This window comes from Gigantopelta aegis, chromosome 1 (genome assembly GCF_016097555.1).
Source record: "Gigantopelta aegis isolate Gae_Host chromosome 1, Gae_host_genome, whole genome shotgun sequence".
Lineage (NCBI taxonomy): Eukaryota > Metazoa > Mollusca > Gastropoda > Neomphalida > Peltospiridae > Gigantopelta > Gigantopelta aegis.
In genome coordinates this window covers 19692782-19712634 of record NC_054699.1, presented here as the reverse complement: position 1 = coordinate 19712634, position 19853 = coordinate 19692782, and the positions used below count along the sequence as shown (strand labels likewise).

General features: G+C 38.6%; 1 protein-coding gene across 1 annotated transcript in view; it reads right to left on the bottom strand.

Moving 5' to 3' along the window:
- Window positions 1-5870: 5870 nt before the first annotated feature.
- Window positions 5871-19853, bottom strand: part of LOC121371694 (TNF receptor-associated factor 3-like) — a 41663-nt gene continuing 27680 nt past the window's right edge. Inside the window, exons 7-10 of the mRNA XM_041497779.1 lie at window positions 18616-18735; window positions 16151-16264; window positions 8005-8203; window positions 5871-6883 (exon numbers count right to left, since the gene is read on the bottom strand). Coding sequence (XP_041353713.1) covers window positions 6297-6883; window positions 8005-8203; window positions 16151-16264; window positions 18616-18735 — 1020 coding nt within the window. The 3' untranslated portion in view covers window positions 5871-6296. The remainder of the gene's footprint in view (window positions 6884-8004; window positions 8204-16150; window positions 16265-18615; window positions 18736-19853) is intronic.

The window sequence follows — 19853 nt, the reverse complement described above, 5'->3', positions numbered from 1 at the left end:
GTCCCAAGAACAGCAGCATTAAGTCCATTCCTGGTGATCATAATTTTAAATGTCCACTGTATGCAGTTAGGTATATAACGGCAAGCATAAGAAGTATGTGACAATGAAGTAACCAACATAAATTTACCACATAATGATTACTAGTAAAGAGTGAGTGAGTGAGTAACCTACTGAAGTGTCGCTGTCATCAAAATTTTCAAGTACGTACCCCTGGGCCCAACCTGACATTGTCAGTGTAGTAAAAAACTTGTAACTAGATTAAATGTGAATAGAAAAGACCACATCTACACCATTCTTCAATCAGTAACAGTTACGGTTCAAGCATGCTGTCCTGGGCACACATCTCAGCTACCTTGGCTGTCTGTCCAGCACAGTGGAATAGTGAGAGAGCAGGGATCTTTTCAGAGGGTAAAATGTGTAAAAATATCTTTATGGTACTGATGTGTACCCTTAATTATTATTTTTTAATGTCAAAATGTTGTTAAAATATTTTATTTACAAACACACAAAGAGTGTTATTATGGCGTTAAAATTATTTTTTAAATGACCACAACTTTGGCACAGGCACTGTTAGGCTTCGTGGCCCATTTAGGGCGTACCATAGAATAAAACCCTGGATAGAAGTCTAACCACTGAATTGTTAAAACTCCCTTTGGGATTCAAACCCAGTACCTACTAGCCTTAAGCAGACCTGTCAACCTTTAGTCAAGAGAAAACAGGAGGTGTGTGTTGAAGAAGCAGGAGATTTGGTCAAAAAGCAGGAGATTTTTTAAATTCACACAATTTAACCCAAAATCGCAAGATTTAAAAAAAACATTATTACAATAAGTTATATGAATACTTTATAATGTCATATATACTTCTTAACTTTAGATCTTGGCATTAAAAAAAAAAAAAAAAAAATATTATTATTATTATTTTTTTTTTTTAAGTTTAAATATTATTATGATTTAATACATATTTAAAAAAAAATATATTTTATCCAAAAATGTTAAGAACATGAACAAGAAATAAAAAATTTAATTAGTACATTTACGGTATTACACTTACAGCCTTACAGGTTGCGTTACATTATCATTTGTGGTTAGTGTACCTAAGTACCAAAGACAAATTTATATAAATCTTATAAATTAATATTCAGTTTTACTATAATGAGGAACGGTGGCGTGGTACTGATTTAAAATCATTATAATGATGCAATAAACATTGTATTTTCATTAATCATAAGTAAAACCTCATTACGGACATCGTGTGAAATATACCGGAATTGTACCCATTTCCGTGAGTAACTTTATGTCAATGTCAAACAACATTTTTTAATTGTACAAAAATAATTTCTTGAAGTGTACCCTTATAACCAACATTTTACCGCACAAACATACAAAATTAACTGACACAAGTATGTTTATACAGCTAATTGGTCTTTTCGTTGTCTTGCTGTGACATGTGATTTTAACATGCATCGTGTGTATCGCTGTCAACTCAGATTTGTCATAGTTGCATTATGTAATCCAGTGGGAAGACATTTTACAATTCAGAGGTGTTATTAAAAGTAAAGTTGTTTATTTAACGACGCCACTAGAGCACATTGATTTTTAATCTTATCATCGGCTATTGGAACTAAATTGGATAGTTTTTTTTTTTATATGGCAACACTGAATGTCAATACACAGCCTGTTTAATTAGCGGCAACACGCTTCGTAGCCATTACGATGACAACAAACATTATAATAACACATCATTTTATAAAACTCCATGTGCTTTTTTAACAATATAAATAGGCTATCCCACAATTCTCACTTCGGCAAAGGTTAAACAGTCGGGACAATTCGGCCTGTTACATTCTCGGAAACCGAAAGTAGTCGACATTTTCCGAATGAGAAAAAAAGGCAGAGTTACTTCCCTTCTGTTATTTTGACAAAAGAGGATCGATTTTTTTTTTATGCTTACAAAAATGTCATTTAACAGGAGAAACTGTCTCCCGCACAGGCGAAAGGAGATTTGATCAAATACCGGGAGACTCCCGCGGAATCCGGGAGGGTTGACAGGTCTGGCCTTAAGTATGGTGGCTTAATTACTATACCATCAAGGCTGGTATTTTTTACTCTAGCTATATTGGGTGTTTAATCTGTTGGGTTTTTTACTGCTATCACATAGACTACTTTTACCAAAATCAGAAACGCAGGATCTTTTATATGCACTTTCTTCAATGGCATAGCACATATATTCATAATGGCTGGTTCCAATAGAAAATAACAAGAGTTCTATTTGTTGATTCATAGCTATATACACATGCAAACAATGTGGTCACAAGATGCATAGTCTGTACATAAATGATGCAATTTAGAAGTTTATTTTGTTTAATGACACTACTGGAGCACATTGATTGTTTAGTCATTGGCTATTGGATGTCAAACATTTGGTAATTCTGACACGTAGTCAGCAGAGGAAACCCGTTACATTTTCCTAATGTAGCAAGGGATGTTTTGTATTTATTTTCCCACAGACAGGCAAGCACATACCACAGCCTTGAACGAGAAAAAATCCAATCAGTTGAATGGATCTACTGAGGTGGTTCGATCCTGCTACTGAGCTAAATCCCGCCCCTATGCAAATTAAAATGAAATTATGATAATTAATGTGAGGCGAGATTGCAGCTTTTAAACAAAATCCAAAATTTCGAAGCAAAAAACCCCCAAAACAATCAGGGTAGGTGACAGCTCGCTTTATTCATCTCCTATATTTAACACATGATAAATTAAAATACACAACAAAACAAAATTGAAAATTATATATTTATTTGGCTATATAACATGTTAAAGTGCAAGCTAAACATTACTGCAGAATACATGAAATAGAGAGTAACCAATGAAAGCTTAAGAATATAAGGCAAACTGACTGCTGATGTTAACAAGTGTAACAGCAAGTTTGTATAAAAACACAATGATTACTTTGAGTGCAGATCATCTGCAGATATATACCAAAACCATGTTAAATGCAGTTCTATCTAGCTTATAACCCTCCAATAATAAAGTATATATATATACATGTGTGTGTATATATATATATATGTATATATGTGTGTGTGTGTGTATGTGTGTGTGTATGTATATGTGTATATATGTGTGTGTGTATATATATATATATATATATATATATATATATATATATATATATATATATATATATATTTATATATATATGTATGTATGTATTATGCAAGATAAAGATAAAATAAAATTTTAAATGTAATTAAATTGTAAGGGGTGCGTGGGTGGGAAACAATGTGACCTACAATACTGACTAAGACAAAGGAATGATGTAGCATGGGATCTCTACCTCTAGGGCCAATGTGCAGAGCCCAACTAAACTAGCCTGCCCTAATTGTCATGGACTGTTAGATATAACACGCTTAACTGGTAGACTATATATACGTGTAATACAACAAATTAACAAAAACTTATACATTGTAGCCTATCTACATATACTAAACTAAGGTTAGTAAGTAATTAATCTGTTATCATAAACACATGAAAGAGCTTTCAACATACCAATGATGTGCATTTTAATTAACCATTTTCAGCCAGTGTACAGAAAATGACCAAATTATAACAAAAGACAATTTCAGCTATTTAATTTTCACCTGTATCATTCTTTATTTTTAAAGCATAGGTGTGGACATTTATGATGCCAGGGGCTGACATGCATAAATCTCAGCTGAAGATTCACAAATAACTGTGGTCATCGGTCATGCATGCTGTTAGCGGAACGCGCCGGAATAAGAGCGGTTAAGGGACGTAACTCTTCCAAATTTTTCTCGCATAAAAAAAAGTTTAACATTAAAACAAAATATTCTACTGATATGCACATGTATATTACCAATGTGTGATGTAGATGTTTTAATTTGCAAGTTAAAAAATACCCTGAGTAATAAATCGCACTTGCCTTTAATTAATGTTCTACTTTCTAGAACAGAAATCATGTCTATCAACCTCACAAAACATTCTCAAAGGACCATTATTATACAACTGGAACGTAATTTAGCACCACATTTTTGTACCAAAACTAATTTGTCTAGTTTTTTTTGTATAATTATTAATTTCTCCTAAACGTGAAAACCTAATTGTTAAATTTTCAAAATGATTTGTGAAATATAGGTAATATATGAAAACATGATGGCGTTTAACTTCTTTTCATCAATTAACTAGCACTATACAATGTTTAAATATCATAATACTGTCAACCAATAAAAAAAGAAAATAATTGGTTGAACAAACAATTGGTTAAAAAAAATATTAAAAAAATCGGTGATATCCAAAACTTAAACCTTTTGTATACGGTTAAAAAATACATATATCACAGACCTGCCTATGTGTACAATTTGTGTGTATTTTGTATGCATGGATGAGCAGAAATACGCTTGTACGCTAAATAAAATATATATACGCGAACGTTGAAAGTCCGTAATTATTTTTATTTTTTTAAAAGTTGGTCCGTGTACGTTGCATTGCCTATACGTCCGGTGGTGTAGATGGTATGCGGTGATATTATCACTATAGAATGAAAACATAAAAATTTACATGAGATTCCTGTCAAGGTTATAAAATTGATATGTCACATCATATTTGGAATGTTACTAATAAATACCCTACTACATGTATACATATCACTATAATTGTAATCATCGTTAATCTTTGCAACTAACAGACTGTAATATTTTTCAGAATTATTCATCAAAATTACTGTTGTCAAACCTGAACACTGATTATTTGAAACCTTTCAGATCAGTTTGTTTAGATCCAATTCCAGAACACACACTAACAATGAGTATGTCAGAACATGGTAGGTATCATCAAGCAAAAACACACTCACATCAAGTTGTTTACATTTAAAGCATAATATCAAACTTATTTGGCATCAGTCACATGTCTGGGTTCGGATCCCAGTCGAGGCATGGGATTTTTAATCCAGATACCGACTCCAAACCCTGAGTGAGTGCTTCGCAAGACTCAGTGGGTAGGTGTAAACCACTTGCACCGACCAGTGTTCCATAACTGGTTCAACAAAGGCCATGGTTTGTGCTATCCTGCCTGTGGGAAGCGCAAATAAAAGATCCCTTGCTGCTAATCGGAAGAGTAGCCCATGTAGTGGTGACAGCGGGTTTCCTCTCAAAATCTGTGGTCGGTAACCATATGTCTGACGCCATATAACCGTAAATAAAAGGTGTTGAGTGCGTCGTTAAATAAAACATTTCTTTCTTCTCTTTTTTTCAGTCACATGTTTACAAAGTGGCATAAGTAAGCAAAAAAAACATACAAGACTTTTGTACACAGAGTATGTTAAGCTGAAATGTGTTTAACAATGCCAAGGTCATACATGTAATACTAGCACGACTAGGTTATGGTTTATATGAGTAATTTAAAAGAACAATCCATCTGAACTACATACAACAAACATATGGTTGCTACAGTTAGCATAGTTATTAACTAAGATAGGTATCTGGCACATGGTAACAAATATGGCACAAGGGTATATACTACCAAATCAAATCCCATAGACGTAACATATGTGGCTAAAACACCTACCTGCAGCGTATCAATCGACATAAACACCACAGATATAAATACTACCACCCCTCACACTTAAAGTGAATCAGAAAAAATTGGGGGTCAAGCTGCTCATTTTTAACATAACGGGTAGCGTCTATGACTACCCTAGTTCCGCACAAAATTAGAGTACTTTTTTTTACAGGTACCCCATACATGTTTCAAGCACAAGGCTACTTGACACATTGGTACTAAATAAAGTAAAATTGCATATTTTTTTTTACCCAGATGAAACTATTATTTTTTACAACCAACACACTCACATTTATGACCAATCACAGGACTTGTGGTGTTCACTTCTCTATCAAAAGTTTGGTGCACCTTGAACACCCAGCCAGAAGTTATTTGGTTTAGTACAACCACAAGTATAAAAAAAACAAGCAAAGGTTTTGTACACTGGCAGGTATTTCATAGTGACAAGGCAATATATGTGCTACTAGCATGGTTATGTATATATATATATATATATATATATATATATGCATTTCTTTATATATGAGATCGAGGAGAACTAGCCACCTGAGCTACTTATTAATAGCACATAATTTCTACAGCTGTTAACTAAGATTAATGTTCAGATCACAACCACAAATATTTAGTACAGCTGTGCAACACTACACTACACTTTCTTTTCTTTCTCACTTTTTTTTTATTTTTTAATTTTCACTCAGCGAGAACAGTGCGATATGGTTACTGCATAATAGGAGCGACATTTTCTACCACCACTTTGATGATGATGGTGTCATCCTTCAGGTAATTATTGTGTGGGTTTTCCACCACCAAATGTGTTACAACCAGTGGACAATTCAAGGCAATATTCATCATCAAGGTGGGCTGTTTGAAGATGCTGCTGTTCGGATCCGGGTGGAAATGTTCCGACAGATCGTTCATGTGAGGACCCCTTCGTGCCTGGTCCAGCAGGTAGAGTGTTACCTTTCGCTGGAACGGCCAGGGCATTAAGGCGTCGTACTCACCTCGCATTAATACAAAAAACAACGAGATGTGCATGCTTTTACCCTTCCGGTCTCCATTCAAGTAGACTTGGGCACACATCTTGTAGCCGTACTGCGACGTGTAGAACGGCTGGCTGTACAGCGACAGGGTTCTGCCGTTTATCGCTTCCTGTTTTTGCCTCATGTAATCTTTTATCTTCCACACTAGCACGCCCTCGTAGTTGGCAGGTTCCAAGATCTGAAATCTCAGATCCATCTCGGCAATTCTCACATCGTGAATGCCAATCTGCCTGTCATGAGCAGCCAGCTGAGTCGTTAATGCATCTAGAAGTAAAAGCATCTGACTGAGAATAATATAGAAATCGAAACTGGAACTTTAAAAAAAAAAGGTTCAAACTCAGAACATTTGCATTGGTTTTATCATGATAAAAAAATATGGATTTATTTGAGTTCATGTGTGTCGGTGGCTTTCCAGAGGTTGTCCAGAGGTTGAAATAATCAGCTGTCTGGTAGCCAATGGCAACCACATTTCGGAGTAGGTGACTAGACACATTTGAATAACATTACAACAAAGTGAAACAGGAGTCTGTGATGTTGAAATGGTGAAATACCCTTAAAAATAGACTAAAACTCGACTCCGTAACTGTTACTTCTCAGACACACGTGCAGTGTTCGAGATTAAAATATTTGGACAGTATTCCATTTGGATACTAACATTTCAAAATCTGGTATCCCACCTGAGAATTTAGTATCCTACTACTTAAATGAAATTCATAAATAACATCGTAACAAACGACACTGTTCTCGTTCTCAGTCTATTGCTAAGCCGCAATTGACATCGCGGAATTCGTGATATTCGCAAACGGAATCGGCAAAAAGATTTATTTAGCAGTTTCTGACATTATTAATGATAAACCTACCTGCATCAATTTTCTGCAGATGTGGAATCAATATCTCAAGTAAAATTTTAAGAGAGGTAACATCCAACAAAAACAATAGTGACTTAGCGGTTCCCAGTGTATTGCTACACCGCTATTGCTCCAGTATAGCATTAGACTGGGTACGAGTTGCAGGAGATGTTGTTATGGCATAGCATTAGACTGGGTACAAGCTCGAAAATACTGTTACTTAACTTAACCAGTAAATGATGACTTTCATTGTTTCAGCGAAAAATAAAAACGCAGGATTAAAAAACAAACAAAATTATATGGTATCACGGTGGGATACTTGGTTCTTGAAGTCTGGTATCCAAAATTAAATTCTGGTATCCCCGGGATGTTTTATGATGACCTACAATCAGATTTAATTTTCTAGGATTTTTCATGACCCAAACCACAATTCCATGATAGAAAAAGATCATTGCAACTTCCATGAATTTCCATGATTTCCATGATTTGTATCAACCCTGTGATAATAAGTGCCATACATGCCCGCTTCAAACTAACCTGCCATAGCATTAAGGGTTCCGTATCCGGAAACAGTTGCATCCCCGTCCATTGACAAGATTTGTTGTTGTAATCTGTCCGTCTTCTCTTTTATGGTTGCCAAGTCGCGCGAGTGCTCCTCAAACCTTTCTTTGCGTGGCAGCTCCTCCATTCTCTGCTCCATTGTGAACAATTGCTTAGTGTGGCCCATGATTTTCAGCTAAAAGAAAACAGAGATTTTAAAAAACTTAGATAGTTTTCGCTTGTCATGAATACTTGACCTAGACTCAAACTAATGACATTTTCCCCTTGAACAATGGACTGGTCCGAATATCCCAACAAGCACTGGGATGGCTTAAAATCTTTCGATTCCTGTTCCGGTCAATTGATAGAAGCTTCCTTTCTATTGTTACAGGGGAAAATGTCATTGATTTGAGGTCAGGACAAGTTAAAAAGAAAAATAAAGTAAAGTTTGTTTTATTTAACGACACCTTCAGTCAAAAATGACATTTGCGGGATCAAATAGACAATAACACCCGCAAATCTAAAAACTCCATATGGTTATGTCCATTACCTGTCCTCAAACAAGTGCAGCATTCAACAGATGGTGGTGGGTACCAAAATCCGAAGATGCTCCTGTAATCTCTCCAAGACCGGATGAAAACTGACCAGTGGAAGAATTAGGCCAACCATAAAGACCCCTCTTCCAAGGGATGCCTGTCACAGCCCAATGCAGGTGATGTTAGGAACAACAACCAGAAAAGGCGGCATCCGTCAGCAGTGGTAAGCCCAACACCAAGAAACCAACAGGAACTGGAGACGTAACCCACAACATATGCAGGTACTGACAGGGTGGGAAGACGTAGCCACCAGGGATGCAGGTATTAGGTAACCTCCCAAAGTATTGGAGTGTTATTAAAAATAACGAGCAACAACATTGTATGGGTGCATCCGTCAGAACACTGAACTAAACAGGCCTCTTGAGTGTTTTCTGACCAGTACACCAAAAACCTGTTAGTCCAGTTAGGAAACATAATACCAAATGCAAATTGTGCAAAGGTAAATGTTATCCAGACAAAAGTTCCGGCACCAGTACGTGAAAGGTGCAAAAGAACAAATGTCACAACAGTCCTCAGCTGTCGATTCGAAGGACATCTCGGTGTGCAGCCGAGAATCCAACAGCAACCCTCAAGGGTGATGAGGACGGCTAGTGTTCACCAGTGTCTGCGCAGCCACCACAGGACCCAGATGATGGAAGCCCTCGACATCCTCAGTGGAGACGGCCCTCATGTAAGAGTTGGCAAAGATGGAGTTCATCGCTCAGAAACAGCCAGTGAGTATGTGCTGGATAGGAGTGTTACAATGCAAGGACATGGTGGCGGCCAGTGCACGCAGTTCATGCGGGTTTGAGGCAGAATGTGCAGGCAAACCTGCCGTCTGGTACGCCGACAGAATCGTAGATCTAATCCAAGGAGCCACAGTATTCTTAGTAATGACTTTTAAGTGCGTCTGGTGACAAGAGAGGAGCACGAACAGGACATAAAGCCAAGTCTTCAGTATCGGCCGGACCTAGGATGATGGATGATAACTCTTGGACCACATACGTTCGCGGCGCTGGATCAGGAAGCTGATTGTATGCCACGAACTTCATGAGGAATCCCAAGGTAACCGACTTGCATTCACGGTGAAACCGAACCAGGTCCACATCCAAGGCATGTTATTCAGAAACACGAGCAGCCATTGCGAACCCAAAGAAGAAGACAGTCTTCCGAGTAACAGCTTCCAAGGAGGACTCTGTCATCGTCTCATAGGGTGCCACAGTCAAGGACCTCAAAACCAGATTCAAGACCCACTTCGGAGGATGAAGCGATGAACTTGATCTTCTAATTTAAACCCTTAAATCATCTTATGGATATCCGGGATAGCAGAGAACTTCATACCAGTAGCAAGATCACGGACAGTAGCGAAGACTGAAACGTAACCCGCAGTCGTCGAGCCCTTGAGCTTCAGAGATGTACGAAGGTACACCAGGAAATCAGCCAGATGAGGTACAGGAACCGTCTGAGGCATGAGTTGCTGTCGCAGGCACCATCGGACATTGTACGCCGCAGTAGGAGATGATCGATGAGCCATCAGAATTGCCGCAGTAGACTTGGAAAAAAAACCCTTCTTCTTCAGACCTATGGCAATAAGGTCCACGCGTGTAGCCGGCATAAGCGTGGTTGCAGATGGTAGAGCCGAGATATGGTATGCAGCAGCAGATGAACCCACTCTGGCATTCACGGTGAAACCGAACCAGGTCCACATCCAAGGCATGTTATTCAGAAACACGAGCAGCCATTGCGAACCCAAAGAAGAAGACAGTCTTCCGAGTAACAGCTTCCAAGGAGGACTCTGTCATCGGCTCATAGGGTGCCACAGTCAAGGACCTCAAAACCAGATTCAAGACCCACTTTGGAGGATGAAGCGATGAACTTGATCTTCTAATTTAAACCCTTAAATCATCTTATGGGTCTCCGGGATAGCAGAGAACTTCATACCAGTAGCAGGATCACGGACAGTAGCGAAGACTGAAATGTAACCCGCAATTGTCGAGCCCTTGAGCTTCAGAGATGTACGGAGGTACACCAGGAAATCAGCCAGATGAGGTACAGGAACCATCTGAGGCATGAGTTGCTGCCGCAAGCACCATCGGACATTGTACGCCACAGTAGGAGATGATAGATGAGCCGTCTGAATTGCTGTAGTAGACTTGGAAGAAAAACCCTTCTTCTTCAGACCTATGGCAATAAGGTCCACGCGTGTAGCCGGCATAAGCATGGTTGCGGATGGTAGAGCCAAGATGTGGGATGCAGCAGCAGATGAACCCACTCTGGCAGAGACAGTGAATGTACATCGGTGCGATCAACAGCAGACGACAGTGGTATTGTTGAAACCGCTGTAGCACCCTGGGCAGCAGGATCGGAAGTGGGAAGGCGTATGCATCCATCTGATCCCAGCTGATGGTGAGAGCATATAGGTCGATGGCATCTGGATCTGAAACTGGCGACACATAGACCCGAAGTTGAAGGTTGAACTTCGTGGTGAACAGGTTGATGTTCGGTGTTCAGAGATGCTCGCACACCCATCGAAAAGCCTCCGGATGCAGCATCCACTCGGTTGATTGCGGAGATGACGGCCAGGATAGACAGTCGGCTAGGACGTTGGAGACCACTGGAATATGTCGTGCACGGAACTGCAGAGGCACATCGTGCACCAAGTCATACGGGCGAAACGTCAGCCACAGAAGACTGCTGGAGTGAGCCGCCCTGTCGATTGATGTAAGCCGCAACGGTCATACTGTCTGTGGCCACCATGAGAGTCGCTCCAATCAACTGTTGACACCAGTGAAGAATAGCATTGTATACAGCCCGGACAACGTCTGGTCGTTGAGGTGATGCATCGGCGAACAGATGATGAGTCGCCTGGAATGGCCGCAAAGAAACTCCGTCGAAGACGTTCAGAGACTGGACTGCAGGGCAACTGGTAACCAGATCAGCAAATCTGAGTTAAAGGGACATACCCTTGTTTTTAAACACTAAGACATATTTTTTACTATTATAGCCGGATTTTTGTAACTGAAATCATACTTTATTTAGAGTTTTATGGTTTAGTGGATCAATTTCCTTACATTCGAAGTGGTTTTGGTCATCCTGGTGTTTCTAATATTACAAAATACATTTCTCACATTTTTTTTAAAACGCACGCGTCTGAGAAGTAACAGTTATGGAGTCGAGTTTTAGTCTATTTTTAGAGTGTATTTCACCATTTCAAAGTCACAGACTCATGTTTCACTCAATTATAACTTTATCCAAATGTGTTACAGGTTTGTAGATTAACTAAACTTGGTGTTAATTTTCACGGGTTGAAACTAGGGTCTGTCCCTTTAATGTACTGAAAGCACGGATTCAGAAATAACTGGATACGGCGAAGCTGGAGTCGACCTCTAAGCGTCAAATCTTGCACTGACACCAAAAGTACTTCATGAAACAGTAGTAGAGTGATGAAGATGGACATCGGAAACAGTGATCCCGTGAAACAGTCAAGAGCCACCGACAGTGTAACGACCCACTACGCTATATGCCCTATATATATGGAAGTGAAGCAACGCAAACAGCAACCGGCTAAAATCCACAGCCGTCACACTACCTGGTGCGAGACATCAGCAGAGACAATCTAGACAGCATCGGTCAGAAATGCTGGCAGTAACAACAGTGAATGTAAGTGGGTTGATAAGCTGCAATGAACCACAGTAAAATGGTCACGGTAAAAACCCTGTACCATGTGATGGCAACTGGATGACTTCTGGAACCAGCTTAAGTGGTGACTGTCTTACATCACCACCGGATATAGTGGACGATCTGCCGAATATCGTTGAACCTTCCTCGAGCAACAGATGGACCGATGTACGGGGTCCCAACACAAGTGACCGGACCAGTAGACTGTCTTCATCACCAAACTGGAACGCTTGTAACGTCAAACAAACAGCATGGATGTAGACCACAGGTCTGCCAAGATGTCCGGCTTGTGCTGAAAGTCAAGAATGGATCGCTTCAGGCAAGCCGGTTGACGATAGTGTGCAACCGTAGTGGACATCGACGTCACAGAAGATGTAAGGCAGACCAACATCGAAGCCGACGGCTGGAGCAAGGCATATCATCTGGCATCCTGCACCTGAGGAGCTATGGTCGCCAGGAAAACATCAAATAGGACAGCATGTACAAACATCTACGCTGAACTGAAGCCATCGACTGGACGTGCCAATCTGTAAGTTCTAGGAAGACGTCTGGTCCCGCCGGAAACAGCGTTATCCAAGGCCGGCGCCACACCATTGAAGAATAGATTGAAGACGGAATACGTTTGGTGTGACAAATGGGGAACACCACAAACGAAGCCGACTCAGTCATCAAAACAGAAACCTTCTAGAATGGTACCAGTGGATGGTGCAGTGACGAAAGCATCTCATACACCGCAGCGAGACTGGTAGCCGTGTAAACTTATCGGGGCCTGTGGCCTGTGGCAGCCAACGATCAAATGACATCTGCCGGTGGAACCTCCGTGGCGATCATCGGAACCGGACCCTTCTTGGCTGGAACCGGTGGATGGGCCAGCAACAGTAGCATCTCATATATGACAGGTGGTTCGCCACATCCAGATCTTCCAGCACCGCAGGAACTGATACATCATCAGAAAAGTCACGTAGCACTCGTGAACAGGCAACCCAGTCACTCTGGCCATTGCCCGATGGAGACCCGGACCGTGGGCGGTCCTGTGTGGATAACGGAGAGCCGGACCGTGGACGATCACATCTGGATACCATGGACCCCGCATCCGCCGATAATCTTCGGCTTCGACCACTATGGTGATCCTTGGACCCTCGCGCCCACACCTTTGAAGATGGGTCAGAACGGCGATCCGAAGATGATGGACGTTTCGATGAAGAAGTACCCTTCTCGGCCCACTTACTGGACCCCACTGGCACCCCTGAAGACTGGCTGGCCGCCGCTGGTGACCTCCGTGGAGCCATAGGTCCTGGAGTTGTACTAGGTACCGCTTTCGATGAAGAGGGGGGCCGGAACCGGAACCCTCCCCTGTAGGTTGAGGATCCACCCTGGAAGCAACTGCCGTCATCGCTGTTAACGTCTCTTGTAACATGGCCGGCAGCAACAATATCAGAGCGATCGCTACCAAGTCGGCTATGGAAGACACCATAGATCCCGCCGGTGTAGAGTCAGTCTTCTTGAATCTGGTTGACAACATTTTCAAGTAGACTGCAAACTACTACTCTGACAGCTTAAAACAAGCGTCACATCTAGTCTCCGAAGAGCAGGGCACTCGACACGAGGGACACAGCTCATGTGGATTGTCTCTAGACAAAAATTTCCGGCAACGAGTACAGGATATTTGTTGAGAAGCACTAACATCAGACATAAGAACAATTTCTACAAAGAGAAATAATATAAAATCATTAACCCTAAACCGGTAACAGGGCCGCCATCTTTGTTAACCGGCAAACAACAATTTGAGTAGAAAGCACACTGAAAACAAGTGTTTACGCCAAAATAATATAACAAGAAACATAACAACAATGACAACGGCTACAAGAGTGTTGAACATCCGACATGGTAAATAATTATCTCTGCAAAGAGAAATAAAAGACAACCATAAAAAACAAAAAGCCGGTAACAAGGACGCCATATTCTGCAAATGGCAACCACCTGGCAGAAAAAACAACTTTGGTATAAAAGAACACTAATACAAGTGTTTACACCAAAAGAATACAGTGATAAATATAACAAGAATGGCAGAAACAAAACCACCAACAAACGACAAAGTATCAAGACAAAAAAACATTATATGACTCCATTAAAAAACAGAGCCAAAGAAAAGACGTCCGAACCGTAACAGCAAAGAGAAAAAGAAGGAAGCTTTAGTCACATGACCGGAATTACAAGGGAGCATGCAGTAGAAGATTTAGGCCATCCCATTCAGTTGGGATGTTCGGACCAGTCCACTAGCGTGGGGGGGGGGGGGGGGGGAGAAAAAATGCACTTGTTTGACGACAGGTAATATTGAAAAGAAATGTAATTAACCAATCACAATACAGAACACACCCGCAGTCAGTTTACAATACAAATTATCAGCTGCTGAGGTAGATTATCTGAAAGAGAAACTAACTACGGACAGTACACAAACTAACAACAGGACTTGAACTTTTGAGGCTGCTTACATAAATGTTTTAAAAAGTTAATTTTACCGCAAATAAATATGACTAAAAGGTTATTTTTCTGTATTTAGTCATATTTCAAATGCACAAAATTCCAAAGAGCAATAAAACTCAAAATACATATTTTTTTATACCAGTAATGCTGAGACCACTCCTGGGTACCCCTCTAAATTTATGTAATGTTTCTGTAACAACCGACCTCACCCACCCCACTGCGACGTGATTTTACCAACATTATAATACATGTAAATGTAATAATAATATTAATAATAATAATAATATACAATTATTACTACTACTACTACTACTACTATTATTAGCCTACTTCTACCTTTTTGGGGTGGAGGAGGTGGTGTTTATCGGCTAGTGGGGTGTTTGACTATAAAAATGCATGATTAACGCGCATGCACACACGCACAAACAACAGGCTGAACTTGTCCCTGCACGTAGAACTGTTAAGTAATAATTAAGTCAACCTTTAGACAGCAAAATATGTGACAGTTTTCTGGGGTTTTTTTACGCTATACATTAAACCGAATGACCATTTTGTGAATCAGTTAAAATAATTTACAAACGTTTAACGACTGGCTGGTTGTAGGCCACATTGGTGATGCTGAAAAACATGTTATCCATTTTCGAACCAAGCACTATAGCATTGTAACCATCTGGACTCTCTCCCCTGCTAAATTCCATGCACACGCGCCTGATAATAATAGGCTTAATAATAATAATAATAATAGGTCTAATAAGAATACTACTACTAATAATAATAAATGGTGAGTTCATGTTCCGACTGTTTATTATTTGATTTGAGCATATTCACAGTTATTTTCGTCATGCAATAATATATGTTTTTATTATTTGCCATGTATATAGTCGGCCTTTATTTGCCTATACACAGCAGTCGTTTATATAAAATTCAAAAATACATTATACAATTGTTGGTTGTCATATATATATATATATAGCCTCATCACTACAAGTCTGTTTTGCCATATTTTTTTATGACTTTTCACAAGTAGAGTTCCAAATCTTAAAAATGAAGCGTGTCATGGAATTCCCTCGTTCGTAGTTCAATTAAAATGTTTTGGATCATACAATAACTAGGTTTGGTATTTCAAATGAATGTAATTTTCATTTATAATCCATATTTAGAGAAATAAGGCCCACTAAATCCGTGATTGAGTGCCTTTAAATCTAAAACTTTGATAAAAAAAATATTGGCTTGAAAGCGAAACAGTTTTTAAAAAGATAGTGTGTGAAGCAATGATAAAAATACAGTTTGTGAATAAGTGACATTTTTGGGGTTGTGAAACAGTAGAAAAAAATACTGCAAAAGTGTGATAAAAACATTGTCTGGATTGTAAAACAGTGTGATAAAAATCGGTGTTAAAATATTACCCTGGTATCTTTGACAATCTTCTCCAAATTCTTTATGGAATTCTTTAAGTACTCATTTTCTTGACGACATTCAGAGAGTTGTTTCATCAAGTCTTCCCGCTCCAAGGTCAGTTCCTTAAAAAACAATTACACCATTCAGCTACATGTATGTGTAAGACAATTGGCTTATAAAAGTATTTTAAGAAGTTGATATTAATTTTATACGATCTTAACATATTTAATAAATGATGTAAATGCTAACTTGTGGTAATGTTAATAAAAATAGTTAATGAAGAGTGAAAAATACAAAGTACAATTCAAAATAGCCTAACAACCCTGGATATTCATAATTTAAAATTTTAGATCAAAACAAAAAACATAAAAAACCAGTGTGCGATTTTGAGGAGAGTCCGAGGCTCGCAAAAATCATATAGGACTCTCTAGCTTGGCTACCATACGAGCCATGCGGGCTCGTAAAAATTCTTTGTACAAATTACATTGATTCTTCAAAATGACACAGTCAACATATATCTCAAAATCCTGGGAAACCACAGTCTTGAATAGCGATCTTTCCCATGGTTTCATACAAAACATTTATTGTATCTTCTGTTCTACTGGAGATGCTCGGCAGGGCTCGTTGGATTGGTGGCGGGCTCTAAAGATTTGCAAACAGGGAGACCGTATGACATTTAAATTTTTTAAACCAAAATCGCATACTGAAGACAATCATGTACTTTTGAGAACATTTATTTAACAACTCATTTAACCAACAGTTTACCTGTTTTTATTATTAACATTCATTTAAGAATTGACTGCAATTATTTTTCGGTTCATGCAAGTGTGAACCGAAAAAACAATGTGCACACTGTATGACTCCGCGTAAAGGGACATACAAAAGTGTGCACATCAATTTTTCGGTTCATACTTGCATGAACCAAACAATAATTGCGGTAAATTTTTATACTTAAATTTATATGCATACTTTAATAATACATAACTGAATTTATTTTGTTTAGCTTTAAATATGCCTGTAGTATTGTTTGTGTAAACTTCATTGATACTTATGTCGCGTAAGAATGCAAACGTTCATTCACTATTATTTGAATCAGGTGATTTGTTTAAATGACGTCATTTGGTAAATGACGTAATTTTGACAAGTGACGCCATTTCCTCTAGCTGCTGTGTGTATTTTTATGGATCATTTAGTTACATTGGAAGAAATTGTCCGATTCATGTTTAGTTTTTAGTTTTTGAATGTGAATGAGGGGAACGTGTCTAACATTTATGCTGTTGGGGGAACCGTTTAATTTTTGCATCAACTATAGAACAATGCTTAAAAGTAAGTTACATGCGTGAAGTTTCCTGCATCTTTGGCCATTGACTGAGTCTGATTTCATCATTAACGAAGAGGTTTTTGGGTTTTTTTAAATCAATGCGTATACATGTCTACTCTGCTATGGCATTTTCCATTAATTTATCATATATATTGTTTTATTGCTCATGTAACTTGTTTTCTTCAAAGTATCTAAATATGGTTGCCAGAATAATCTGGCTTGTTGCACAAAAGTAATGCGAGTCAGTGGAGGATTGGGTAGTAGGTGTGGCGTAAATGTTTTTTGTTCATCGAGGTATGAACAAAACAAGTAAGCACCTCTGGACCAATCAGATTGCTGTAAAGTGTATAGACACAAAGAAAATTTAATTATTAGTCTTTGAAAATGATTTATGGAAAACAAATTTTGTTGAGGAATAATCACATTAACCTTTTACATTTTGCCACCTCACTTTATTTTGCTATGCTCTTCTTTGTGTTTCTGCACCCTGCTATTTTGAAAAGCACACTATTGTCCTTTTACACTATGAAGAGATATTTGTACAGTCTTAGTCTGCAAACTCAACATCAAAGAAAACACACACACCCTTGAGTTTCACCCATCAAGAACACTGTTATATGGGAATTCAGTGTACATGAAGTCTTTCTCTTACATATATATGTAAATCCATACTTCCTGGTCAAACCTAACTGTATTCAGGCTGTAATACCTCAAGTCTTTCTCTTATGTTCATGCTCTATAAATCCATACTTCCTGATCAAACCTAACTGTATTCAGGCTGTAATACCTCAAGTCGTTCTCTTACATGTATGTAAATCCATACTTCCTGATCAAACCTAACTGTATTCAGGTTGTAATACCTGAAGTCGTTCTCTTACATGTATATAAATCCATACTTCCTGATCAAACCTAACTGTATTGAGGCTGTAATACCTGAAGTCGTTCTCTTACATGTATGTAAATCCATACTTCCTGATCAAACCTAACTGTATTCAGGCTGTAATACCTCAAGTCGTTCTCTTACATGTATGTAAATCCATACTTCCTGATCAAACCTAACTGTATTCAGGTTGTAATACCTGAAGTCGTTCTCTTACATGTATATAAATCCATACTTCCTGATCAAACCTAACTGTATTCAGGCTGTAATACCTCAAGTCTTTCTCTTATGTTATTGCGCTGTAAATCCATACTTCCTGCATACACGGTTATCAATTCTAGATGATCAGAAACATGCTCTCGTTCATGTTGGGCTAGTTCATCAGCACTACCCTGTAACAAACATGAAATCAAATCGTAGAACAGTTTATTACTCATATGATTAAAAATATCATGGTACATTTCAAAGTGATACGTCCCACTAGAACGCCCAGTGGGATGTAATACTTCAGCATCACATGATGATGTAATCAATTGGCGCTGTACAACCTTACAGGAATGTCAACCAAACAAGTTGAGTTATATAAATTAAGATCAATTATGGGTAATAAAGCTAAAGCTTGTAATAAATGAAAATTATTTCATGCGGGACATAAACAAGATATGAAATGGAAGCTTGTTTAATATCCTATAAATCTGTACCTTGTATCTTTACAGTCTCTTTTATAGGAAGGGACAATAATACTTGATGATGACTTTTAGACAATTAATGTGGGACTGTCTTTGCCAGAAAAGGTGAGTGATCAATTGACTGCCTTCCAATAAAAATGTAGGCTTCTGAAAATTGTGAGACCGATAGTTTTGTTTGCACTTTGCTTGCTTTAAGTACAGTGCTCTACAAAGCGAGTAAAATGCCATGGCGACTAAAACAATTCCCTGGCGTCTAAAAAATAAAATCACATTCGCCAGTTGGTGACTGTCCAATAATTTTACTTTTAATCTGTAAACAAAACTGGACATCGGAAAACACAGTGGACCAGTAGCAATTTATATTCTATAAAACGTGTTTTCTATCGGTAGTTTGTTTGAAAAATATTTAAGTTTGAGACAAGTTAATGAGTAACGATTTTCTAGTATTCAAGAGTAAACAAGCAATCTAATTAAAATTAGCTCCACTATTACATGTGGATCTAACAGCAGCCCGTTGGAGCTCATGTCCAGTTGACCTTTCATTCGACCAATCAAAACCTTACTTGCAAAATCATGCCAGTGATTTGAAAAGAACTTTAAAACATTCATGATTATGCCGAGGGTATACGAAATGATTCGGTGAATTACGCAGTATGCCGGAAACCAATTTCAATATAAAATTCGATTCAAGACGGAAAAAAACCTTGATGGTATTTGTATGCTCCCGAATAATGTTATAAAAGGCGAAGTGTAATTGGTCGATATTTAAATTGTTATTTATAGATGAAATGTCACCTGGACATGGGAGTCCATGCAATGCT